Source organism: Plecotus auritus (genome assembly GCF_963455305.1).
Source record: "Plecotus auritus genome assembly, chromosome: 6".
NCBI lineage: Eukaryota > Metazoa > Chordata > Mammalia > Chiroptera > Vespertilionidae > Plecotus > Plecotus auritus.
The window spans coordinates 132,551,011-132,571,520 of NC_137773.1; the positions used below are offsets into that span (position 1 = coordinate 132,551,011).

At 44.6% G+C, this 20,510-nt stretch overlaps 1 protein-coding gene across 2 annotated transcripts in view; it reads left to right on the plus strand.

Annotated features, from left to right (window-relative positions):
* ARHGEF3 (Rho guanine nucleotide exchange factor 3) overlaps positions 1 to 20,510 on the plus strand; it is a 158,171-nt gene that overhangs the window by 79,540 nt on the left and 58,121 nt on the right. Inside the window, exon 1 of one of the 2 annotated variants that reach the window (XM_080675325.1) lies at positions 13,456 to 13,722. The exons of the other annotated variant lie outside the window; for it this stretch is intronic. Coding sequence (XP_080531451.1) covers positions 13,627 to 13,722 — 96 coding nt within the window. The 5' untranslated portion in view covers positions 13,456 to 13,626. Of the gene's footprint in view, positions 1 to 13,455; positions 13,723 to 20,510 lie in introns of those variants that run through there. 2 annotated transcript variants of the gene reach the window in all.

The following is a 20,510-nucleotide window of genomic DNA, read 5'->3' on the forward strand; positions in this document are numbered from 1 at the left end:
CCATCAGTGTTCCTAGCAGACTGAGTTCTAGTGTGGATCAGTAGCTGTGTGACCTTGAGCACATTACTTCACCTTTGTGAGCCTCTTTGCCCTCAGCTATAAAACAGGGAAAGCACAATCTTCAGCAGGTTGCGAGGACTCGGTAAGATAATACGTGTCACAAGGGCCTGGCATAGAGCAAATGGCAGCTAACATTATTTTCTAGCATTTCAGCACTCACACGTGAACTCCCCAAATCACAGTGGTTCCTTTTTGTTCTATCCAAAGTCAACTCAAACCTGTCTGCATTGCTCCAGTTTTTGAAAGAGAGTCCAATACGGAATTTTTGCTCTGGGGATTCTACTCGTAGAAATTATTTAAAATCCTGTGTCCACACTGTCTTTTTGATGGGTTGGTTGGTTCAGGGGCTTTGAGAAGATTTTTTTCCCTCCTCCAGACTTACCTCGAAGCTCTCTTTGGGACCATAATAAACCTAGTTACTGTTTATGAAATTGCTGCTATGTTTCAGCCCCTTACCTGGCTTCTCTATAATTGTCACCTCCACCCTTTGAAGTAGGTGCTATTGTATCCTAATTGCAGATGAGGGCACCGAGGCCCTGGAAGATTGAGAAACTTGCTTGATTGTTGAGGATATTTTGGTGGTTCTCCCTTGTTGGAGGATGGAGGAGCACACTTGTGTGACCTGCAGTTGTCTGGATGTAAGGGTGTGTTTAGGGTGAGTCTAGCATTTGGGATTTACAACTGTCAGGGACCTGAGTGACCATCCAACCTCGTATTAACCAGCAGGGGAAACTGGTGAGCAAATAGGTCACAGGACTTGACCAAAGTTGGTGTAGGAGTCCAGGGCTAAGGTTTGAATCCAGGTCTTCTGACTGTCGCTTGTTCTTTCCAACATAGCTAATAGGCTCCCATCTTTGACCCTCAGCATCATGATCTCTGGCATTAGGAGACCTGCTAAGTTGCAAGACTGCAGAAATTATGTTCCACTTCATCATTGGAACTGCAGGTTCTGAAGCAAAGTACTTGCATTTAAACCCCAGCCCTGCCACTTACCAGCTCTAGAGTTGGGTCAGTTTGCTTAAGCTCCCTGTGCCTCAGTTTCTCCTTTAATAGATGTCCCCACCTCATTGGATTGTTGTGAGGATTATCTGAGATACATCCTGTAAAGTCAAAGAACAGTGCCTGGCAGAGAGCAAACCCTCAGTCAGCATTAGCTATGGCCATCACTGATTGAGCTCTGGTCACTTGCCAGCACTGGGGTTACAACTGTGAACAAGAGTCATGATTCTTGCCCTTAGGGAGCTGACAGTCAAGTGGAAGACACAGAATAAAGAATAATGAAGCGTATGGTTTGTTGGCTAATTCTGGTTCCATTTGTTATCTCTAAGGCACTGTTCAGACGTTGCTGCAATGCATCTTTGTCTTTAGTTCTGATTTTTAAAATGTGTGACATCGGTGTTAGTATTTTGCATTGGCATCTGGCCTGGGTGCACAGGGCCCTCAGCCTTGAGAAGCCCCGGGTGCTCAGCTCTCGCCAGCAGCCGTCTGTGTGTTGCACTCAGGAGAGAACTGGCGGCAGCCCTGCTACTTGGACATAAGCAGAGCCTATCCAAAGGCAGAGAGGAAGTCATGCCCGGGGGCAGGGGGATCCACACAGCAGCAAGACTTTGTCACTGAGGGAACAGAGAGCTCTCACAGTCATCACAGGCCTGTAGGAAGAGGACACAGTAGGAACCAAATGTTGTCGTACAGATAACACGGCACCATGCGGCCAAGTGCCTATTTTTAAGTGACAGTGTATTTTAGGCCTGTTCCCTTCCATTTTTAGTCTAGCTGCATTTTCTCTTCCGTGTTTCATTGGTCATCATTGATCTTACCCCTGCTTCAATCTTGTTTTCTTGGCCATTTGATGTTAAAGAAATCCATATGCTTATGCATTTCCTGACAAATGAGGACATCGAGCTGAATTTTCTAATGACCCCTTATGAAATAAGATTATACTGAACCGACCCAAACTGTGGGCTGTCTATATCAAACTTGCTGGTTTTAAGCAAGGATGCTTTCGTCAATAGCATTATCATTGTTATTTTCTTTCCTGAAATAAAACAGCATAAAATTTAAACAATACTTCATGTATACATCAGCTGTTGCTATTTTATAGAATCACAGAGGATAAGCATTTTTTAAAAATATTTTTTTTTATTGATTCCAGGGAGGAAGGGAGAGAGAGATAGAAACATTAATGATGAGAGAGAATCATTGATCGGCTGCCTCCTACACACCCCCCACTAGGGATTGAGCCTGCAACCCGATCATGTGCCCTGACCAGAAATCAACCATGACCTCCTGGTTCATAGGTCGAGATTCAAACACTGATCCACGCTGGCTAGGAAGATAAGCATTTTTGTTTAAATCTCCTTGTTTTATAGTTCAAGAAACTGCACCTCAAAGAGTTTAATTGCCTTGCCAAAGGTCACACAGCAAATTCAGTTGTAGAACCAGGATTAGACCCCATGTCTTCAAAGTTAGGTCAGTTCCACTCTTCACTGTGCTGCTTTTATTATGTATGTTCAGTAACTAAATCAGCATTTGAAACCATTGGTTTAAATTAAAGAATTAACCCCTTTGGAAGCAAGGATCCCCAAATCCCATCTTTTCCTCTCTAACTCATTGAAACAAAAGGGAGTGGCATGTTTTATATACTAGAAAGGTAACAACAATATGGATTATTTGTTTACCTTGTATCTAAAATGCTGACATATGTATTAACTCATTAAACTATTAATACTTTATTAAAGCCTTGAAACTCTCATATCCCCATTTCACAGATGATTAAACTGAGGTTTGGCCCTGTTAAATAAATTGTCCAAAGTCCTATAGACAGCAAGTGGAAAACTTGGTATTTGCATCTAAACTTCTTTTTCTAGAGCTTGTATTGTCCTGTATCCTATCAGGTACTAAAGCAGTGGTCTCAACCTTTTTAATGCCGTGACCCTTTAATACCGATGGTCTTAGGCAACCCTGCTAGATATTTACATTACGATTCATAACAGTAGCAAAATTACAGTTATGAAGTAGCAACAAAAATAATTTTATGGTTGGGGGTCACCACAACATGAGGAACTGTATTAAAGGGTCGCGACATTAAAAAGGTTGAGAACCACTGTACTAAAGGATGAGGTGTTGAATATTCTATACATTTTTACTTTACAGCCAAAAATTAATGTCACAAGGCAATGCATTTATACTATTTTTCAGTTTATTGGAGCAGTCTGTATGGTTTTGTTTTTTTTCACTTTGTAACTTTGCACCTTCCATATTAAAAGTTTCTCTAGGAAATGAAAATGAATTTGAGGGAAGGAAGCCTCCATTACTCCTGCTTCCAGCTGGTACAGGTGCTTGGTCTCTGGACAGGTAGGAAGGCGAATGCTGGCCTCTCTCTGCTGAGCCCATACACTAGAGAAGTGTCTAAATTCAGGAATGATGCCAGGTTGGGTAGGGGCAAGGAAGGGAGGAAAGGGATGTGGTGTTCAGAGCCCATAACTCAGGAAATGTGATGGCACCTAATTTCAGAGTGGTCGGAGGCAAGCGTTTAGGAAGAGAATAATGAGCTATTGTTGTAGGCTTTTTTCTTTGATGGGTGGGTTGTTTTTATAAAGTTTTATGAACAGGAAACTGCAGCAGAATGCTGATCCCTTTGGTTTTTGAGCTCTGCCAGCATCGTTTTCAATTTTATTTTTGAGTAATGGTGACAGGCACTTCCTTCAACACTTCTGGGGGTAAAGCAATAACAAGCTGCATTTCAGAACCACAAGAGACCCGAATGAAGACCTGGAGTTGCGGATCTTCTTAAGAACATCATGGGACAAATCATATCCCCCCCCCACTCCCAGGGAGAAAGACAGCTCTTTCAGAAACCAAGGCAGTCTGCAGAGTGTTTCCTTTACAAACATTCTAGAAAATGTGCCCAACATGTGGAAAACCTCTAATGTGCATTCAAATGGGTCTTGCTGTGGCAAAGAAAATACTGATCTAATTCCCCTCCTTCCTTGAATCATAAAATCCAGCCTCCCCAGCTATTGTTTGCCCTGGACGATGACTTCATCTAAAAGAAGGTGGTCCTACCTGTTGTGCGTTTTGGATGCACTGAACCAACGTTTCAGGCATCTGGCTGCCAACTTCGGAGATGTTAAAGGCTTTTTGTTTCTGGAGGGCATTTATTCATTGCTTACCTTGTAAAATTTATGTCTTATTGCATTTTCCTGGCACCAGTGCAATCCTTGTCCCTACCCATTGCATTTGGTTTTTCTGAGCCTGCAGGCAGGCAGCACTGGGTTATTAAAGTTCAAGAAGGAAGCCACGTGATGTTGGCTTTACAATTTTAATTCTCTCTTACCTCTACCCTCCCTTCCTCCCACTCACTGACAGATGGGTTTTGTGCAGCGTGTACTGGGTTTAAATCAAACTGAGCTCTCGGAGCATGTAATGTTCCAAGAAGGCCAGACGGGAGACCATGGTCGTCCCTTAGTAGACTAGCCAGCAGGGCAGTTTCCTTGGGTTAAAAAGTCCTTGAGTCCATAATTGCCCATCAGTCTGGGTGCTTCAGATAAGTGCCATGCTTAATCTTGCAGAAACAGGCAAAAATCTCCCCTACCCCTTTAAAAGTCAGTCCCTCTGGGCCCAACTCAAGAGAGCAAAGTTTAACTCAGCCAGCGTGGCTCCAGCCAGAGTGGCTCTGGTTGAGCTTTGACCTATGAACCAGGAGGTCATGATTCGATTCCCGATCAGGGCACATGCCTAGGTTGCAGGCTCCATCCCCAGTGTGGGGTGTGCAGGAGGCAGCCAATCAATGATTCTCTCTCATCATTGATGTTTCTATCTCTTTCTCTCTCTCTCTTCCTCTCTGAAATCAATAAAACTATATTTAAAAAGCACTAGGTATGAGCATGGCAAGTTGAAAAGCAAAAAAAAAAAAAAAAAAAAAATTATAGTTTACCCTGAAATAAAAGCAGAGCAGGAAAAGGAAGAAAGTGCCTTTGGAGGAAGGAAAAGGTTCAGATGAACATATTACATGGTGTCTCTGAAAACAAACTATTTGACATACCTTTGCCACCAGATTTTCAGTCTCCTGGAAAGCCCACCTTGTTCAGGAATTAGTGTAACTGCCGGGTGTGTATAAGAAGCCCGGGGGAACTGGAAGCTCAGTAATATCTGAGCGGGCCCACAGCCTACACCCCAGGAGCTGGCTCTCAGAGTGCTTTCGGTGAGTCTTGGACTCTTCAAGAAGATAAGCGTTAGGGACCCACGTGTGCTTTTCAAAATGTCTTTTAGCTGTGGTATTGTGCATATGACTTCTCATCCCATCTCAGAAACTTCTGTTCCTCGCTGCAAAAATTCTTCTCTGGATTTGCCTCCTCCACAATGTGTTCTTTGATTAGCTCCATTTCAATTTAATTTTTATTGAACAATTATGGGTCCTCCTACCATGTGCCAGCGTGATGGAAGGAGCTGGAGTCTCTGTGGTAAGCAAGATAGACACGGCCCCTGTGCCCTGGCAGCTCGCTGCTGTTGAGCAGTGGAGACACATCAAGTCAGTCCCTGTGAGCAGGATGAGTACTGGGAAAGAGAGGCACTCAGCACTGTGGGGCACAAAGCAAGGGTTCTCCAAGCCTGGGCCTCAGGGACAGCCTCGGTTGAGAGGCATTAGCCAGAAAGCCATCTGGTGGTTGATCTCCTCATGCCAAAGAACTAAATGACCAAAGTTGGTGAACCAGAGGCTGATGCTTGTGTTCAGCCTTCTGTTGCCAAGGCTCTTGGTTCAGTCAGAATTGTGGGCATGGGAGACGTGTGTTTGCTGAGCTTAGTTTTGGATGTGAGATGAAAAAAAATTCAAATACAGCAGAAGCGCATGTAAGTCAGCTTAACCAAAGTGCTCAGTGAACCTGCACCTCCTAACCCCTCTGTAGTGTTGTCGGACACCCTGGGCTGGAGGAACACTTCAGCTAATGGGCTGCTCTCTCTAGCACACCCCAGCCGACTTCCGCTCCCACCAGGCGAGTAAGGCATATGCTTGCTGGGAGACTGCTTCTGCTAGCTCAGTGGTCGGCAAACTGCGGCTCGCGAGCCACATGCGGCTCTTTGGCCCCTTGAGTGTGGCTCTTCCACAAAATACCACATGCGGGCGCGCACGTATGGAGCGGTGTGATTGAAACTTCGTGGCCCATGTGCAGAAGTCGGTTTTCGGCTCTCAAAAGAAATTTCAATTGTTCTGCTGTTGATATTTGGCTCTGTTGACTAATGAGTTTGCCGACCACTGTGCTAGCTGAACTTGTTGTGTAGTTAAGTTCCTTTACACACACCAGCCCCCTCCCCACCTCCCCACAGCCCCAGGTCTTGTTCAAGTAAACATCTCAAGCCAACTACCCTCCTCCCGTTCTGACTGCTACAGCTAATTTTTTAAAAACTTAAATGCCGTCGTGCCCCCTGGCTATGAAGATAAGCATGTTTTTCATTGGAGCTGGATACTAGATTGTAAATCAAGTCCCAAGAGCCAGAACACATCTGCTGGTGGGTGGCTCAGTTGGTAGTTTACTTGAAGTGTGGACTTGCATATTTTTCATTGTATCCCCCAATGCATCCATCATATGTAGCAGCCTGTCTAGCACATAATAGTTTCTCAGTGTTGGATGAGCAAATAAGCCATTCCCGTGCCCATTCTGGGTTTTGATGCTACCACATTTTACCCCTGGGCAGCTCTGGCTTGAGGATCTGCAGTCAAAGTGTTTCTGAAGGAGGGGGCCCAGGTTCATTATTGGACTTCCTGATAATTGTGATCTGAATTTCTGGAGTCCACTGCTAAAGATTCCAATTCCATGGACCCAAAGTGGGGCCCAGGGATATGGATTTGATAAGTTTCTTGGTTGATTTCATTGAAGGTAGTCTCTGGAATTATTGTTCCTGAATTCCCAGAAGTCTACAAATGTGTGTTTCAAATCCCAGCCAGATGGATGAATACTGTTACATTTTATTTTATGCACATTTGCTCCTCTTTTTAACTCCTCTGGAATTGATCACGTGTTATAATTTAATTGGCAGCTTTTTTTTCTTTCTTTCCTGGTAATACATAAAATAATACCACATATTACAGTCTGTGGTATCTTAGGTTTGATGAAATATGGTACTTTGCTGAATTTGTAGTTGATAGAAAACACTTCCAATATCCAAAGCTAGACTTTATACGTTTTGGATTCTAATTTCTCCATGCAACGATTAGTATTTTATGTTTTGTTTTGTTTTTTAAATATATTTTATTGATATTTCACAGAGAGGAAAGGAGAGGGATAGAGAGTTAGAAACATCGATGAGAGAGAAACATCGATCAGCTGCCTCCTGCACACCTCCCACTGGGGATGTGCCCGCAATCAAGGTACATGCCCTTGACCGGAATCGAACCCGGGACCCTTCAGTCCGCAGGCCGACGCTCTATCCACTGAGCCAAACCGGTTTCGGCATGCAATGATTAGTATTTTAAAACGTACACAATGCATACATTAGCTGTAGTTTACGGGGAATAAATAGTTTTGGGGTATAAACAAATTTATTGAATTATTGGTCAAAAATATTAAAGACTCTCAAACAAATGCAGACTATCCATAAAGTTCAAAGACCCTCTAGTATTATACAGAAAGTGGTCTCAGAGATGGCTTGGATTCTCTAAGCAAAACAAGCTATTGATAGTAATCAGCTAAAATTGGAGAAGGTCAGGATTCTTATTGCAAAATCTGGAGCGAAGACAAGTTTCCCATCACACATGCTGTGCAGCCAAAACAATAATGAATTGAACTCTTTGGCGTTTTTATTTCATCACTGAGATTGCATTTCTGCCCCCCAAAACAATTAAATGTGGTGGTAAAGATTGTTTTGGGAAAGACCAAGCTTTGGAACATTCCGTGCCCCTCCCAAATTTCTTCTTCAAGTATTGTCTTTCATTGAAACTTCCCTTTTCACTGATCTTTTGAAGCGCATTTTCATATCTGAAGCAGTTTAAGACATTTTCTATACCGCCCCCAGCCTTCCTTACTCCCATATTCTTCCTTATTCTCTTGTCCATTTCATATGTTATGAAATCTGTCATTCAGTTAAGGGTCAAGTTTGGGCATCAGGGAAAGATTCTAGGCATGTCAATATTCTGAGGCTTCTTGACACTCAGCCTTTTAAAAAAATTGATTAGAGAGAGAGAGGGGCAGGGAGAGCGATAGAGAGAAATATCAATTTGTTGTTCCACTTATTTATGCATTCATTGGTTGATTCTTGTATGTGCCCTGATCGGGGATTGAACCCGCACTCTTGGTATGTCAGGACAATGCTCTAAACAACTGAGTTACCAGGCCAGGGCTGGCACTCAACCATTGTTTTCTTTACACCGCCATGCCTAAGCTAACATTTGACATCAATCAGTGATCAAGGTCTAAAGTGAAAATATCCCTGAGGTCAAATTAGAAGATTCTTCTGGCTCTGATGCCATATTTCAGCTTTACTCTATCTTTAATGCAGTGTTTCTCAACAGTGGCACTGTTGGCATTTTGGACATGTTAACTTTGTTGTGGAGGGATGTCCTGTGCATTATAGGAAGTTTTCTAGCATCCCAGGCCTCTACCCATTAGATACCACCTGCACTCTCCCCCAGGGACAATGGAAAGTCTATCCAGACATTGCCAACATCACCTCCGGAGTTAAAATCGCCCCCCGTTGAGAATCACAGCTGTAATGAACCAGAGCCTAGAGAATGCACCTGCGTGTGCATATCAGGGCAAGACAGATATTCATTCCCCTTTTTTCCCCAAACATAGAGTCTTGATTATTTTTGCATTAGTTAGTAATCCACAGAATTAGCTCAACCCTAGGAGAAAGAGAAAAATTCTGTCACTTAACCAGTTTTTCAGACTTGTTTCAGAAAATGAGATCTTTAAGAGAATGCAAGAATGAAGCCTTCCAGCTTTAAAATATCTAGGGATATATTTTCATAAATCTAGCCTGGAGCCAGTAGACATATCCCCAGGCAGAGGGAGAGTAATAATACTGGTATGATCTTAGATATCGTCAGTGCTTCATTTGTGCCATTTTTACCTGTCTGGCAGTAAACCATAGTCCTGATCTCTCAGAATTCACTGCCAGAACTTCTGCAGACTTTTTAAACCCCCCTCTCCCATCAAGACTGAAGTTGCAGAGAGGAGAGGGAGCTGGGTCATTAACTGGGAATGTCACCCAAATGAAAGGGGAGGGGAGAGGTATTGGTACACATGTGTGTCTGACATGTATCTACATGACCATGTCAGACTAGCAGGGACAGAAGAGATGGCTTTAGATGCCAGGGAAGCAGGCACGGGTCTAAAGGTCATGCTTTGGAGGATGGGCTACTGTTACTTGAGCTGCTTCTGCAAGTGCATACCTCTCTGCAGAGGTTACCATCGAACGGCCAGGTTTTACAGTCAACATGTTTCTTGAGCAGGTGTGTATTCCTGGCTTAGAGGTTCAGGAATGGGTGGAAAAGAGGGGAGAAATGTAACTAATTGAGCACTTGATCTGTAATAGGCATTCTTACTTGATGAATGAATGAATGAATGAACGAACGAAGGAACGAATGAATGAATGAACAAGTGAGGCTTAGGAAAAAGAAGAACACACTAACCCTGATGTTAAGTATAATGCTGACAGGACAAAGCATCGTCCCCTTGGCTGAGAAGACTGTCACAACCACTCTAACTTCTTAAGTTTTAGCCCCATGCTGAGCCTGTTCTGCTCACAGTCAAGGCAGTGGATTTGAGGAGTTGATTGATGGTCTTCCAGCCATGCCTGGCTGACTGTTCGTCTGAAAGGAGCTCATAATCAGTGGTGGGCTTATGAGTGGAGACCCACCACTCCACCAGCAGCACAAATGAGCCCTGCTCAGCCCAGGCGAGCACGCAGGCCCTGCTCTTGGCACCAGTCCTGGAAATGCAGAACAGACTTCTTTATTCCAGTCTCCAGGCTTCTGGCTAGCGAGGAACACTGCCCGGCTGTGAAGCGTTTTATAGGATTATAAGGGGTTTTGCCAAAGGCGAGTTCTGAAAGGCACTTTGTGCTGTTGCTTTGAGTGAAGCTGACTGTTAGGGCAGTGTTGTTCCTAAGCCCATAAACACACACACAGGCAGGATGGGGAATGCCGGGCTCCTGGGGCCCGCTCAGCTGGGCAGCATTGCAGAGTTGGGCGGCTTCACTCAACTGTGACACCAGCCTCAGGTGTGTGCTTGGGAACCCTTCTGTGGAGCAGCCTGCTTTCTGACAAAGTCTTTGGTGACAGACACCTCTGGTTGGAATCCTAGGCAGATTTCCCAAACCCCAAATCTGCTAATTTGGGAGCAGCACATCACACACTGAGAAGGTTCTGAAGTCAGAGCACAAGATGGAAATTGCGTGGGGTCAATACCCTTGAAAATCCTTTAACTGTTTCAGGCCTCCCAAGAAAACTCCAGATTGCCATCTGTCCCTTCACATTCCTTTTGGGGCCTATTTTCGTTTTGTTTTGTTTTGTTGGCAGCACTATTTAAATTGTTATTGGCCATTAGCTATAAATCAATTCTCCTCTCCTCTCCCTCTCCTCTTCCTCTTCCTCCAGTTCTCCCTAGCATGGATAGTAGAAAAGATGTAACCTTGCACATATGTTGTGTGGCCAAGCATATTGGTTGATTTTTATGGATCAAAATCTTTGAAGGAGGGGCAAATAAAAAACGTTATAAGAAAGTGAATATGGAAGCGTTCTCATCAACCAATGACTATGCTTTGCTCTGTGATAGTTGTACTTAAACTTGAGGTTAAAGTGCCCTCCCTTCCTTAGGCTTGGTTTATTACCACGCTGGATTTCATGGTGTGTCAGATTTCCTGCTTGGCCCTGCAGACCCTACAGTGAGTAGTCTAATCCTAGGGCTGTCATAGTTTGCTGGGTCACTCTTTTCTTCACCAAATGCTGGACGTACCCCTCCCAACTGGAGGACAAAGCCCAGCAAGCTCCACCAGGGATCAAAGCCCACCCCCAAAGGGCTGTTGCTGGCAGAGTCCTCTAGTTCAGCAGTCGCCAACCGGTGGTCCGCGGACCACTAGTGGTCTGTGAGGTCCAAAAGGTTGGCGACCGCTGCTCTAGTTGGGATGGCGGGTCCGTGGGAGCCAGAGAGCAGGGAGGGAATGAGGAGCAGCTACAGGTGCTTCAGCTCATGTCCTTGGCAGCCAGGGCAGCCTTAAGTGAGGCATCTCCCTGCCTCCTGGCCCTGCTTTGGCTGCAGAATTAACCAGGGGCTGCTTTAGTTAAGGTGCCCTTGGAGATGGGGGTCCTCTCACTCGCCCACCAAGCTTAGCCAAGCTTGTGGAGAGCACTTTTGTAAGCACCCCATCCGCACAGCCCAGGCTAAAAGGACAGAGTTGTGTTCAGGAGTACAGGGAGGAAAAATCAGTGGTCCCACCCCACTTTCTTATCACTAACTACTTTATGGTCCACGTTTGAGAGGAAACAGGCGCTCTCTTCTGTCTCCGTTGGAACCCACTCCTTCAGGAGCCTCCTTCACGTCTGTGGCAGCAGTGAGGCTGCAAAGCTGAGCCTGTTTCTCCCTAGAACTCCTTCTGGAGGCAGTTTATCTTCACTTGTTGGGCAGGGAAGTGGGTGAATTTAATGCCAGGGTGTGGGCTTGGTACCTGAGATGAAAGAGTCCTGTATCCTGAGGTTTCCTGTCTGGGAAGTGGGAACTGAGGATTCTGCCATCAGCTGGAACAGAGAACATGGAAACAGGGACTACATACTTCCTTTCCCACTCCCCGTGCACACGGAAGAAGTCGAAACCACATCTCCCCAAACCACACTCACTGTGGCCAGGACTCTGATAAGGAGGGGGTAGAAAAGCCAACAGTGCAATCTACAAAGTAACTTGAGGTAATGATCATTTTAATTTTTAAAAACTAATTTATAATTTCCCAAGAAACATATGACTATATTTTTCTTGTAAAAAATTTAAGAACAGCCCTAGCCAGGTGGAATATTGTCCTGTATACCAAAAGGTTGCGGGTTCGATTCCGAGTCAGGGCACATATCTAGGTTTCAGGTTCAATCCCAGATCCCGGTGCGGTGCGTATGGGAGACAAGTAGTCAATGTTTCTCTCTCTTTCTCTCTTTCTCCCTCTCCCTCTCTCCCTCTCTCCTTCTCTCCTTCCCCCCCTCTCTCTCCCTCCCTCTCCTTCCCTCCTTTTCTCCCTCCCTCCTCTCCCCCCCCTCCTTATCTCCTCCCTCCCCTCTCCCTCTAAAACTCAATAAAAACATCCTTGGGTGAGGGTTAAAAACAATTTTAAGAGCATTAGCTATACTTGTAGTCTCCTTTGTTACCTTTAATCCCTTAATGCCAGGTACCCTCTGGTACTGATTGCCTCCCCTCAGCCCTAAGAACTCGTGATATGAGTTTGCTGCAGAGCCTTCTGGATGGTTTCCAATGGTACTTACCTTCAGATATCTATAGAAAATATATGGTATTCTTTTGTAAATGTGTTTTTACACAAATGGCATTATACTGTGCTTACTTTGTAATTAATTTTTAACCGAACCTCATACATTAAAGATCTTTCCACTCCAGACCCATAGACCCATCTCCTTTTTGACTGCTGCTGAGGGGTGCTCCATAATGAGGAGAGTTTATTTAAGTATTCCCTGTTGATGGATATTAGCTGTTTGCAGGTGCGACTTGGTTTTTACTGCCCAGACTGGGCTGCAGCAGATGATCTGGTAATTGCCTGCTGGGCGTTTGCAATGTGTTTTTTTCTAGTAAGGTGAGGTAGATTGATTGCCTTGAGACTGCAGAGGAAAGGGCTCCTGGGAACTCTCTGGAGGTGGTTACAGTGTTTATATTTGCCATCACTTAACTGCTGTACACTTAAAATGGGCGCATTTGCTCGGCCGGTGTGCTCAGTGGTTGAGCGTCCACCCACGAACCCGAGGTACTCCGTTGGATTCCCCGCACGTGCCAGGGTTTCAGACTCGATCCCCAGTGAGGGGCGTGCTGGAGGCGCTCATGGGTGTCTCTCTCTCATGGATGCTTTTGTCTCTGTATCCCTCTCCCTTCCTTTCTCTCTCTCAAATCAATAAAACCATTTTTTAAATGGGGCGCATTTTACTGTTTATGGACTCTGTTATAATGGCGTTCATTTTTTAAAAAAATGTGTGTGAGGGGAGCCTGGCTGGGAATAAGCAAGGTGGGCTTTTAAAGGCTTGCTTCCCCCCGGGGCATTTTCCCTCGCCCGGCTTCTTCCCGGGCCTCCCCTCCACCGCCGCGGCTTCCCGCCAGGGCGTGCGGGGTCCAGCGCAGCGAGGCGTTTCTGCGGGGCGGCACCTGGGGCTCCCGGGACGCCCCGCCCCACCAGGTGGGCGTGCCCTGCCGTGGCCCCGCCCCGCCAGCCGGCGCGCGGGGTTGGGTGCCTTCGGGCTAGAAGCCGGCTGTCAGTCTCCGCGTCGCCGCGGCGCCCGGCACCGTGGAGCTGGGGCCCCCTTTCGCCTGGGAGTTTTGTACTCGCATCGGGTCAGCGGTGACACCCCAAAGGGCAGGCCCGGCAGCCGCCATGGTGGCCAAGGATTACCCCTTCTACCTCTCGGTCAAGAGGGCGAACTGCAGCCTGGAGGTGCCCCCGGCCAGCAGTCCGGCCAAGGACGCCGAGGTAGGGGCTCCACCTGGACTCTCCGGTCTGGCTCCGTGTCACTGTCTCTGTTTCCACTTCTCACTCTTTCCGTCTCTCACACATACTCCCCTGGCTCTCTCTCTCACTGTCTCCCTTCTGTACTCTCCCTGTGGATCAAGCCTGCGCCACCTTCTTCTCCCTGTCCCTGTCCCTCTCACCAGGGAGCAGCAGCCTCTTGCCCCTGCCCCTCCTCCCCCAGCCCTTGCTTCCTGCAAGACTCTCAAACTCAATCTTCTGTCTAGACCTGGCAGAGGGACTTCCTACTGTATCAGCAGGCCCAGTTCCGGGAAGAGATACTCTTTAAGTGTTCCTTTCCTCTTGCCGGGGCTGGGGGAGCAGGGGTGGTCTTGGGGACCCTTTAGGATATCTCACCTGTCAGGCTTGGCAACAAAGGCTACCGCACCTCTGCATGTCACCTGTGGCCATGGGTCAGTCAGCTAGTGGTCTGGGGGCTAAATGATCATTTGAGTGCCTCCCACAAGGGTCCTGAAAATGAGTTAAAGTCTCGGGGGCAGGGGGAAACTGTCTTGGAACATTAGAAATATTTCTCTTCCTGGGAACTTGCCTGTGGATCTGTACCCTCCCTGTGGATCAAGCCCGTGCCAACTTCTTCTCTTGGCAAGCTATGGTGGAACTCACAGGGCCCAGCTCATCACTGTTGCTCATGTGTGTGAGTGGGAGATTGACATTCACCACCACCCGGACCAGGGAAAGTATGGAGGCCGGTGTGCATCGGCCTTCGTGGGGGTCCCACCCACCCGGCACCCTACCCTTGGGTCTGCTCCACTGTGTGCGCTTGGCTCACTGAATTACATATATTCAGGAGGACAGCGTGGAAGATTCATTGCCTCCAGTGAGAACTGCTCTAAGCTGACAGGATTCCAGTCTCTAGTTGTGATCAGCCGAGGCCAAACTTAACGTCTCCCCCATCCCCACTTCCCACCCCAGCTCAGTTGTACATCTTCACAAAGAGTTTTTGTTCCCAGCAGCTGTGGAAGTGTTATGGCCCCAGTGGTGTTTGGACTCTTGTTTAAGTTTTGACAGGACGGCACCTGCATAGGATTCAGGTTGTTCAGGCTTGGGATGGATAGAATGGTTTTTCAATGGGAACTTCATAATTTAATGAATGTAGGAGCAATGAAGCTAGTGCCCCTCAAACTAGCTTCCTTTTGGAAGGAAGCAAAGCATAACCGAGTTTAATTAATAAATTGAATTGGGTCACATAAAATCACAGTGAAAATAGCTCTGGGCTCTCACTAGTTCCTTCTTGCTATCACGTATTCCTGTGTGTTTTAGGAGTTTGGTGAAAGATGTGGGTTAAAACTCATCTGCTTAGTCTTTTCTTATTCTTATACTAGAATGTAAATATATCTGTGTGTCACAAATGTGATGAAAGAAAAGTATCACCAAATGTCAAATATTTTCCTAAGGGATCCAGATTATATAATGTAACTTACTTTCATTTTATGAAGATGTCCAGGTGTGGGAGTAAGGATGGGGGAGGAACTATTTTATTTCAGAAGTAGTTGGTAAATGTTTTTCAGGTATCACCATTGAGAATTTTTTTTAAGGTGTGTAAATCCAAGTAGAAGTATCTCTTATGCTGACTATACCTTGAGACAGAGGTGCCCAGTCCAGTATAATTCCAAGCTTCATTGATCTGGCGTATCACTTCCTGATAATGATGATAGGCAAAGTTGGAAGAAGAAACCTAAGTGAGTTTGGGGCTAGTTTTCTGGTTTCAGTATCAGTGCAAAAGACAGCTAAGCCTTGTAGGCCCACTTCTCCATAAGCAGTTAATGAAAATATATTTTCTACCAGCAGGTGTCATCAGTATTTGTGTTTAAAAATCAGCATACACTAGTTGGCCTTTTGAAAACATGATTATATACTTGTTTATAAATGAGAGATTGTTAGTTTCTATGAAAGTAATTTCTTAAGATTGATCATTTTCTTTGCAGAAGGAATGTGGTTATAATAATAATTTAAAAAACCTGGCCTTTCTAAAATCCTTTTTGACCTTCAAAGGTAGTTACAGCAAAGCACCTGTGCCCTTTAGGTGTATAATGGCTATTCCTTCTGCATTTGTTATGGGGAGGACAGGGGACAGTGCTGAATGGGAAAGTGCCTTCTAGTGTTTGTTTTTGTCGTTGCAACCAATATGCTAGGGAAGGCCACTTAGGGAAAGGCTCATGGGGAGGGGCAGGTGTCATTGATGTGCATTTGATATCATACATTTAAGTTAAAATGTCCAACAATAAAGATTCTCTTAAAAGAAAATCATTAACAAAATTTCTACTCAAGATTTACCATAAGTGCTTTGTAATTTTTTTTTTTATTTCAATGATGGTACCCAATGAAAGGAAAAAAATGGCATATTTTGAAAATATATTTTCTTTAAAATATTTTAGACAAAAATATTCTGCATGGATTATGACATTAATATAATACTGCTTATTAATCTAGTATTTCTTATGACATGGGTGTATGAGTTGGGTTGCAAATGTTCAGTTTTAATATTCATAACCAGGTAGGTCCTTCCGGCTTTAATGGTTAACTGTGAAATCTAAGGAGCTTATTAGTCCGTGGCTCTAGACTTTCCCTGAGAAACATGGTATCACGTGCGCATCACTAAGCTTATTTCTTCTGATCATTGATGCAGCTTTGCTCAATTGATCTTTGTTTTTATATTTATTGGGTGCTTACTTCCCATGCCAGGAGGGACTGGTGCTTGTAGCATGTTAGATGCTCCGAACACCTGACCAAGTCATTAAAAGGAAAGCTGTTAGGCTCACGAATTATACCAATTGTAACTTAAAAGCCACTGTTACCCCATGGGGATGTTTGCTCTTAAAGAAAAAAGACTCAAATGAGTGACTTATGTTGGCTAAGGATTCTGGAGCCTGGTGTAAGGTCTTAAGGGTTTGGGGTCCATTTCATTTTTAATGAACATACAAAGAGGTGTTTCTGTTGTTTTCTTTCTAAGAATTACCTGACAGTTTGATGGACAGCTTAGTTTTGGTTTTAAGATTCACTATCTCAGATATTGGTCAGGATTAAGCCAGATTTAGTTAGTGGTATTTGTAGTCATTGCCTTTGTCCTTTTGTCTCTGATATGTTCTGGTTTTGACTCATCCAGTAGTAGCCTTGTGTGGCCCTTGGAATGACACCTACTGAGAAATGAAGGATTTCTGGTTCTTTTCTAAGTACCATGTCTAGTGTCTCACTTGAGACTCAGCCATGCTCCAAGGTTAACATAAAGCACGTGTTATCCTCTCTATGAATAAAGACACTGAGGGGAGGCGACTTGCAGAAAGTCACAAAGAAAATCAGCAGCTGAACCAAGATCCAATGCCTGGTTTAGTCCCGAGTTTAATACCCGTGTACCTAGTGGCATCTAAGGGTGTTTATCTCTGTGAAGAAAAATAAAGGGGAGGGGGTGTAAAACTTAACAGACATGTAAAATGCTTTCAAATATTTATTTTAAATATAGAATTTTGAGTACTTTATGTAACTGAGAAGTACCTTTAAGCTTTAGCTCTAAAGAGTAAAGTGAACCCTATGCCTCTGTCATAATTTATGCCCCAATCAGTCCACACGTGTATTTGGAAATTGTATGCACCTGGGGCTGTATTCCTTGCATGCCATTGGAGAGCTAAAAGAGTCAACTGGTTTCCAGTAATTTATACATTTTTTGAAATCTGTATCATATAGTGTTGAACTGACAGTACGTACAACCAACTGCATGGAAATAGTTCCAAGGAGTTATTGCACTAAGAATCCTGGGATTTCTTCAAATGACTAACTAAATAGACTCCATGAATCATGTGACCTCAGATCTTGCTGCGTGAGGAGCCAGGTGGCGTTACACAGGTAAAAGCTATCCCTTGCTGATAGGATTTGGTTATGGCCATCCAGTCTTGTTCAGATGGAAAATACCTTGGGGGTCTTGGGCCTCCAGGATGCACATGAACTAGGAGTAGTTTATTAGAGGAAAATATGGTGACGTTACACGTGTACATTTGAGGTCAAGGCATCCACTCTGGAATAAGACTGCCTGGGCCCCAGTGCCACCTGCTAATGGTGTGGCCTTGGACAAGTTACTGTGCCTCTCTAAGCCCCTGTTTCCTCCGTGAAAATGGGGATGAAATAGTTCTACCTCCCTGGGACCATAGTGAGGGTCAATGAGATGATTCATGTACAGTGCTTAGCACAGTGCTTGACACATAGTAGGTGCTCAATAAATATCATCATCAAGACCTCTGCATCTCAAAAAGATTCCTAAAACAATTTTAAGAAACGTGACCACCATCTTAATTTCCTGATGCTGTTTTGAGCACAGCAGTGCAGTAGGGATCTTCCTGTAGTCTTCTAAACATCCTCACTCTCTGGGGTTGGTATAATTGCCCCTTTTTGTAGAAGAAAGTTAGGATTAGAGCTTGGTAATGGGCCTTTCCAGGTTGGCTGAGCTAGTAGGTGGAGGAGCCAATACTCGCACCCTAGTCTGACCTTGAAGTCCTTACTTTCCCAATCACAGCACGTTGCCTCTAAATGACTAAATCACTGGTCTCCTCGCCACATAACACAGGAAGAATGAACCCCCTCATGGTCAGAGGCCCATTTTTTTCCTGAGTGTCTGGATGGGAGACCTCCCCAGTAGTCAGTACTTCAGACTGGGACCCACAGAAGTGGAATTTGCAAACCTCTCTTTGGGGGTAGTGGGGGAGCGTGGGGGACAGGCGGTAGGTTTCCATAACTTCCGTTTGTGTTTCTCAGCAGGGAGCTGGTCTTTGGCAGAATTCTGCAGGCTCAGCTCTGTGGAGGTGATACCGTTAGTTCTGCAATTAGTCACTTTGCTGATCTACATTAACTGCCAGCCTTCTAAGTAAACCAATAGCAGGAAGGCCCCGACTGCCATATGGATATTTGCAAATTGTGTCATTTTCTCAAGACACTGCGAGTGCCTGTAAGATCCTGGACCAGAGCCACTGTTTTCATAACAACTGAATGAAAATAAATTACTGATCATATCCTAATTTCGCAAAGCCCTGTGCGCATGTAATTGTTATTAATGGCATCGGGTGTATATCTGAAAGGGCGACTTCATTTGTGATGTATGCATGCAGTTGCCTTCCATAATCTGTCAGCGCTGGTAACAGGTACAGGTCACACAAAATGAGGCCGTGGCTGCGATTGCATTGCCATTTATTCTTGTTGTGTTGACTAATGGACCATTGGAGTGAAGGGCAGTGGCTTTTAATGCCTTTCATTCTTTATGAATTGACACCAGTTATTAGCTTAGAAGAGACGGTGTCATAAATTAATCAAGAAAGGCTTCTGGACCTTTGACTGGCTGGAATAGGAGTGGGTCTTTTTAAGTCTAGAAACACTTGTGCCTGGACCTCCTGTGTTTGGGCTATTGTGTCCTTTTGCAAGAAGGCAGCTCAATTATTACTAAAGGTCAGTTAATTGAAGCTGAACCAGAAACCTTATGGTAAACCCACTAAACTTTTTTTCTCTTGGGCTCTAAGATGAGGAGGAAAGGAATAACAAAACAAGCTTTTTGTTCCAGGGATTTATGAAACAAGCAAACAAAACTAGCCTCCAGGAAATGACCCAGGGTCATTTCATTAGAGAACCTCAGAGTGGGAAAGGCCTGTTGAGAATATGGAGCCCAGTTTGTATCCCCTGCTCAATCCATTCAGTCTGCTAAACACCTGCAGGGACAGAGAGCTCATTACTTTCAAGGCTGTACATTCTGTCTTTGTTCAGTGTGGATCATGAGAAACTTCTTTCTTTGTCGTAGTGATGCCTTCTGGAGCTGAATATTACTTTCTCATGGGTAATACTTTCTCATGGGTTATTCCCTTAAATATCTGAAAACTCTTCTCCCCCTGCAACCCCCTCCCCCACCCCTCAGGTGCTGGTCTTCTCCTGGCTAGACTCCCAGTTCCTCTAACAGTTCCAAATAGAACATGCTGTCCAACTTATTTTTCTTGCTTGCTTGTTTCTACTGGGCATCCCCAGTGTGCTTGGAAATCTTGAGTATCGATCAGCCCAAAGACACTGTATGATGCTGTACCAACAACAAGGTTTCTTTTATACTTAATGTGCTTCCTTAGACCAGGGACGTAGACTAATACATTGAAATAGATTTTTGAAATAGAGATGACAGACTAAAAATTAATCTTTGACATATAAATAATTTATACACATGTAAAAGAACACTGCAAGATGTCCAATGACAAATGTGCAATTCGCACACAGCAAATAGCAAAGTAACATTATTTAAAATATTCAACCTAATAGAAATATAGAAATAAAAAAGGCAAAAAATAATAAGATTCTATTTCATACTTAATTGATGTCACAAATATCTGAAAGACATGATAAAACCCAATGCTGGGGATGTTGCAGGGAAATAACAGACTTGTGGAATGAGGGAACTTGTCAGTGCACGTTAAAAGACAAAAAAATCTTTGGGCCCAGTATTCCAGTTCTGGGGAGGGAGAGCTGTTTGTCCAAAGTTGTTCATAATGATATCATTTGCAATAATGCTCACATTTTATGTTTGTGCATTTTATAAGTTTCAAAGCACTTTTATATTCTTTGCCTCACCTGAGTATATCTTCATATATATATACTAGAGGCCCGGTGCACGAAATTCTTGCACGGGGGTGGGGGTGTCCCTCAGCCCAGCCTGCACCCTCTCCAATCTGGGACCCCTCTCATAATCCAGGACTGCTGGCTCCCAACTGCTCGCCTGC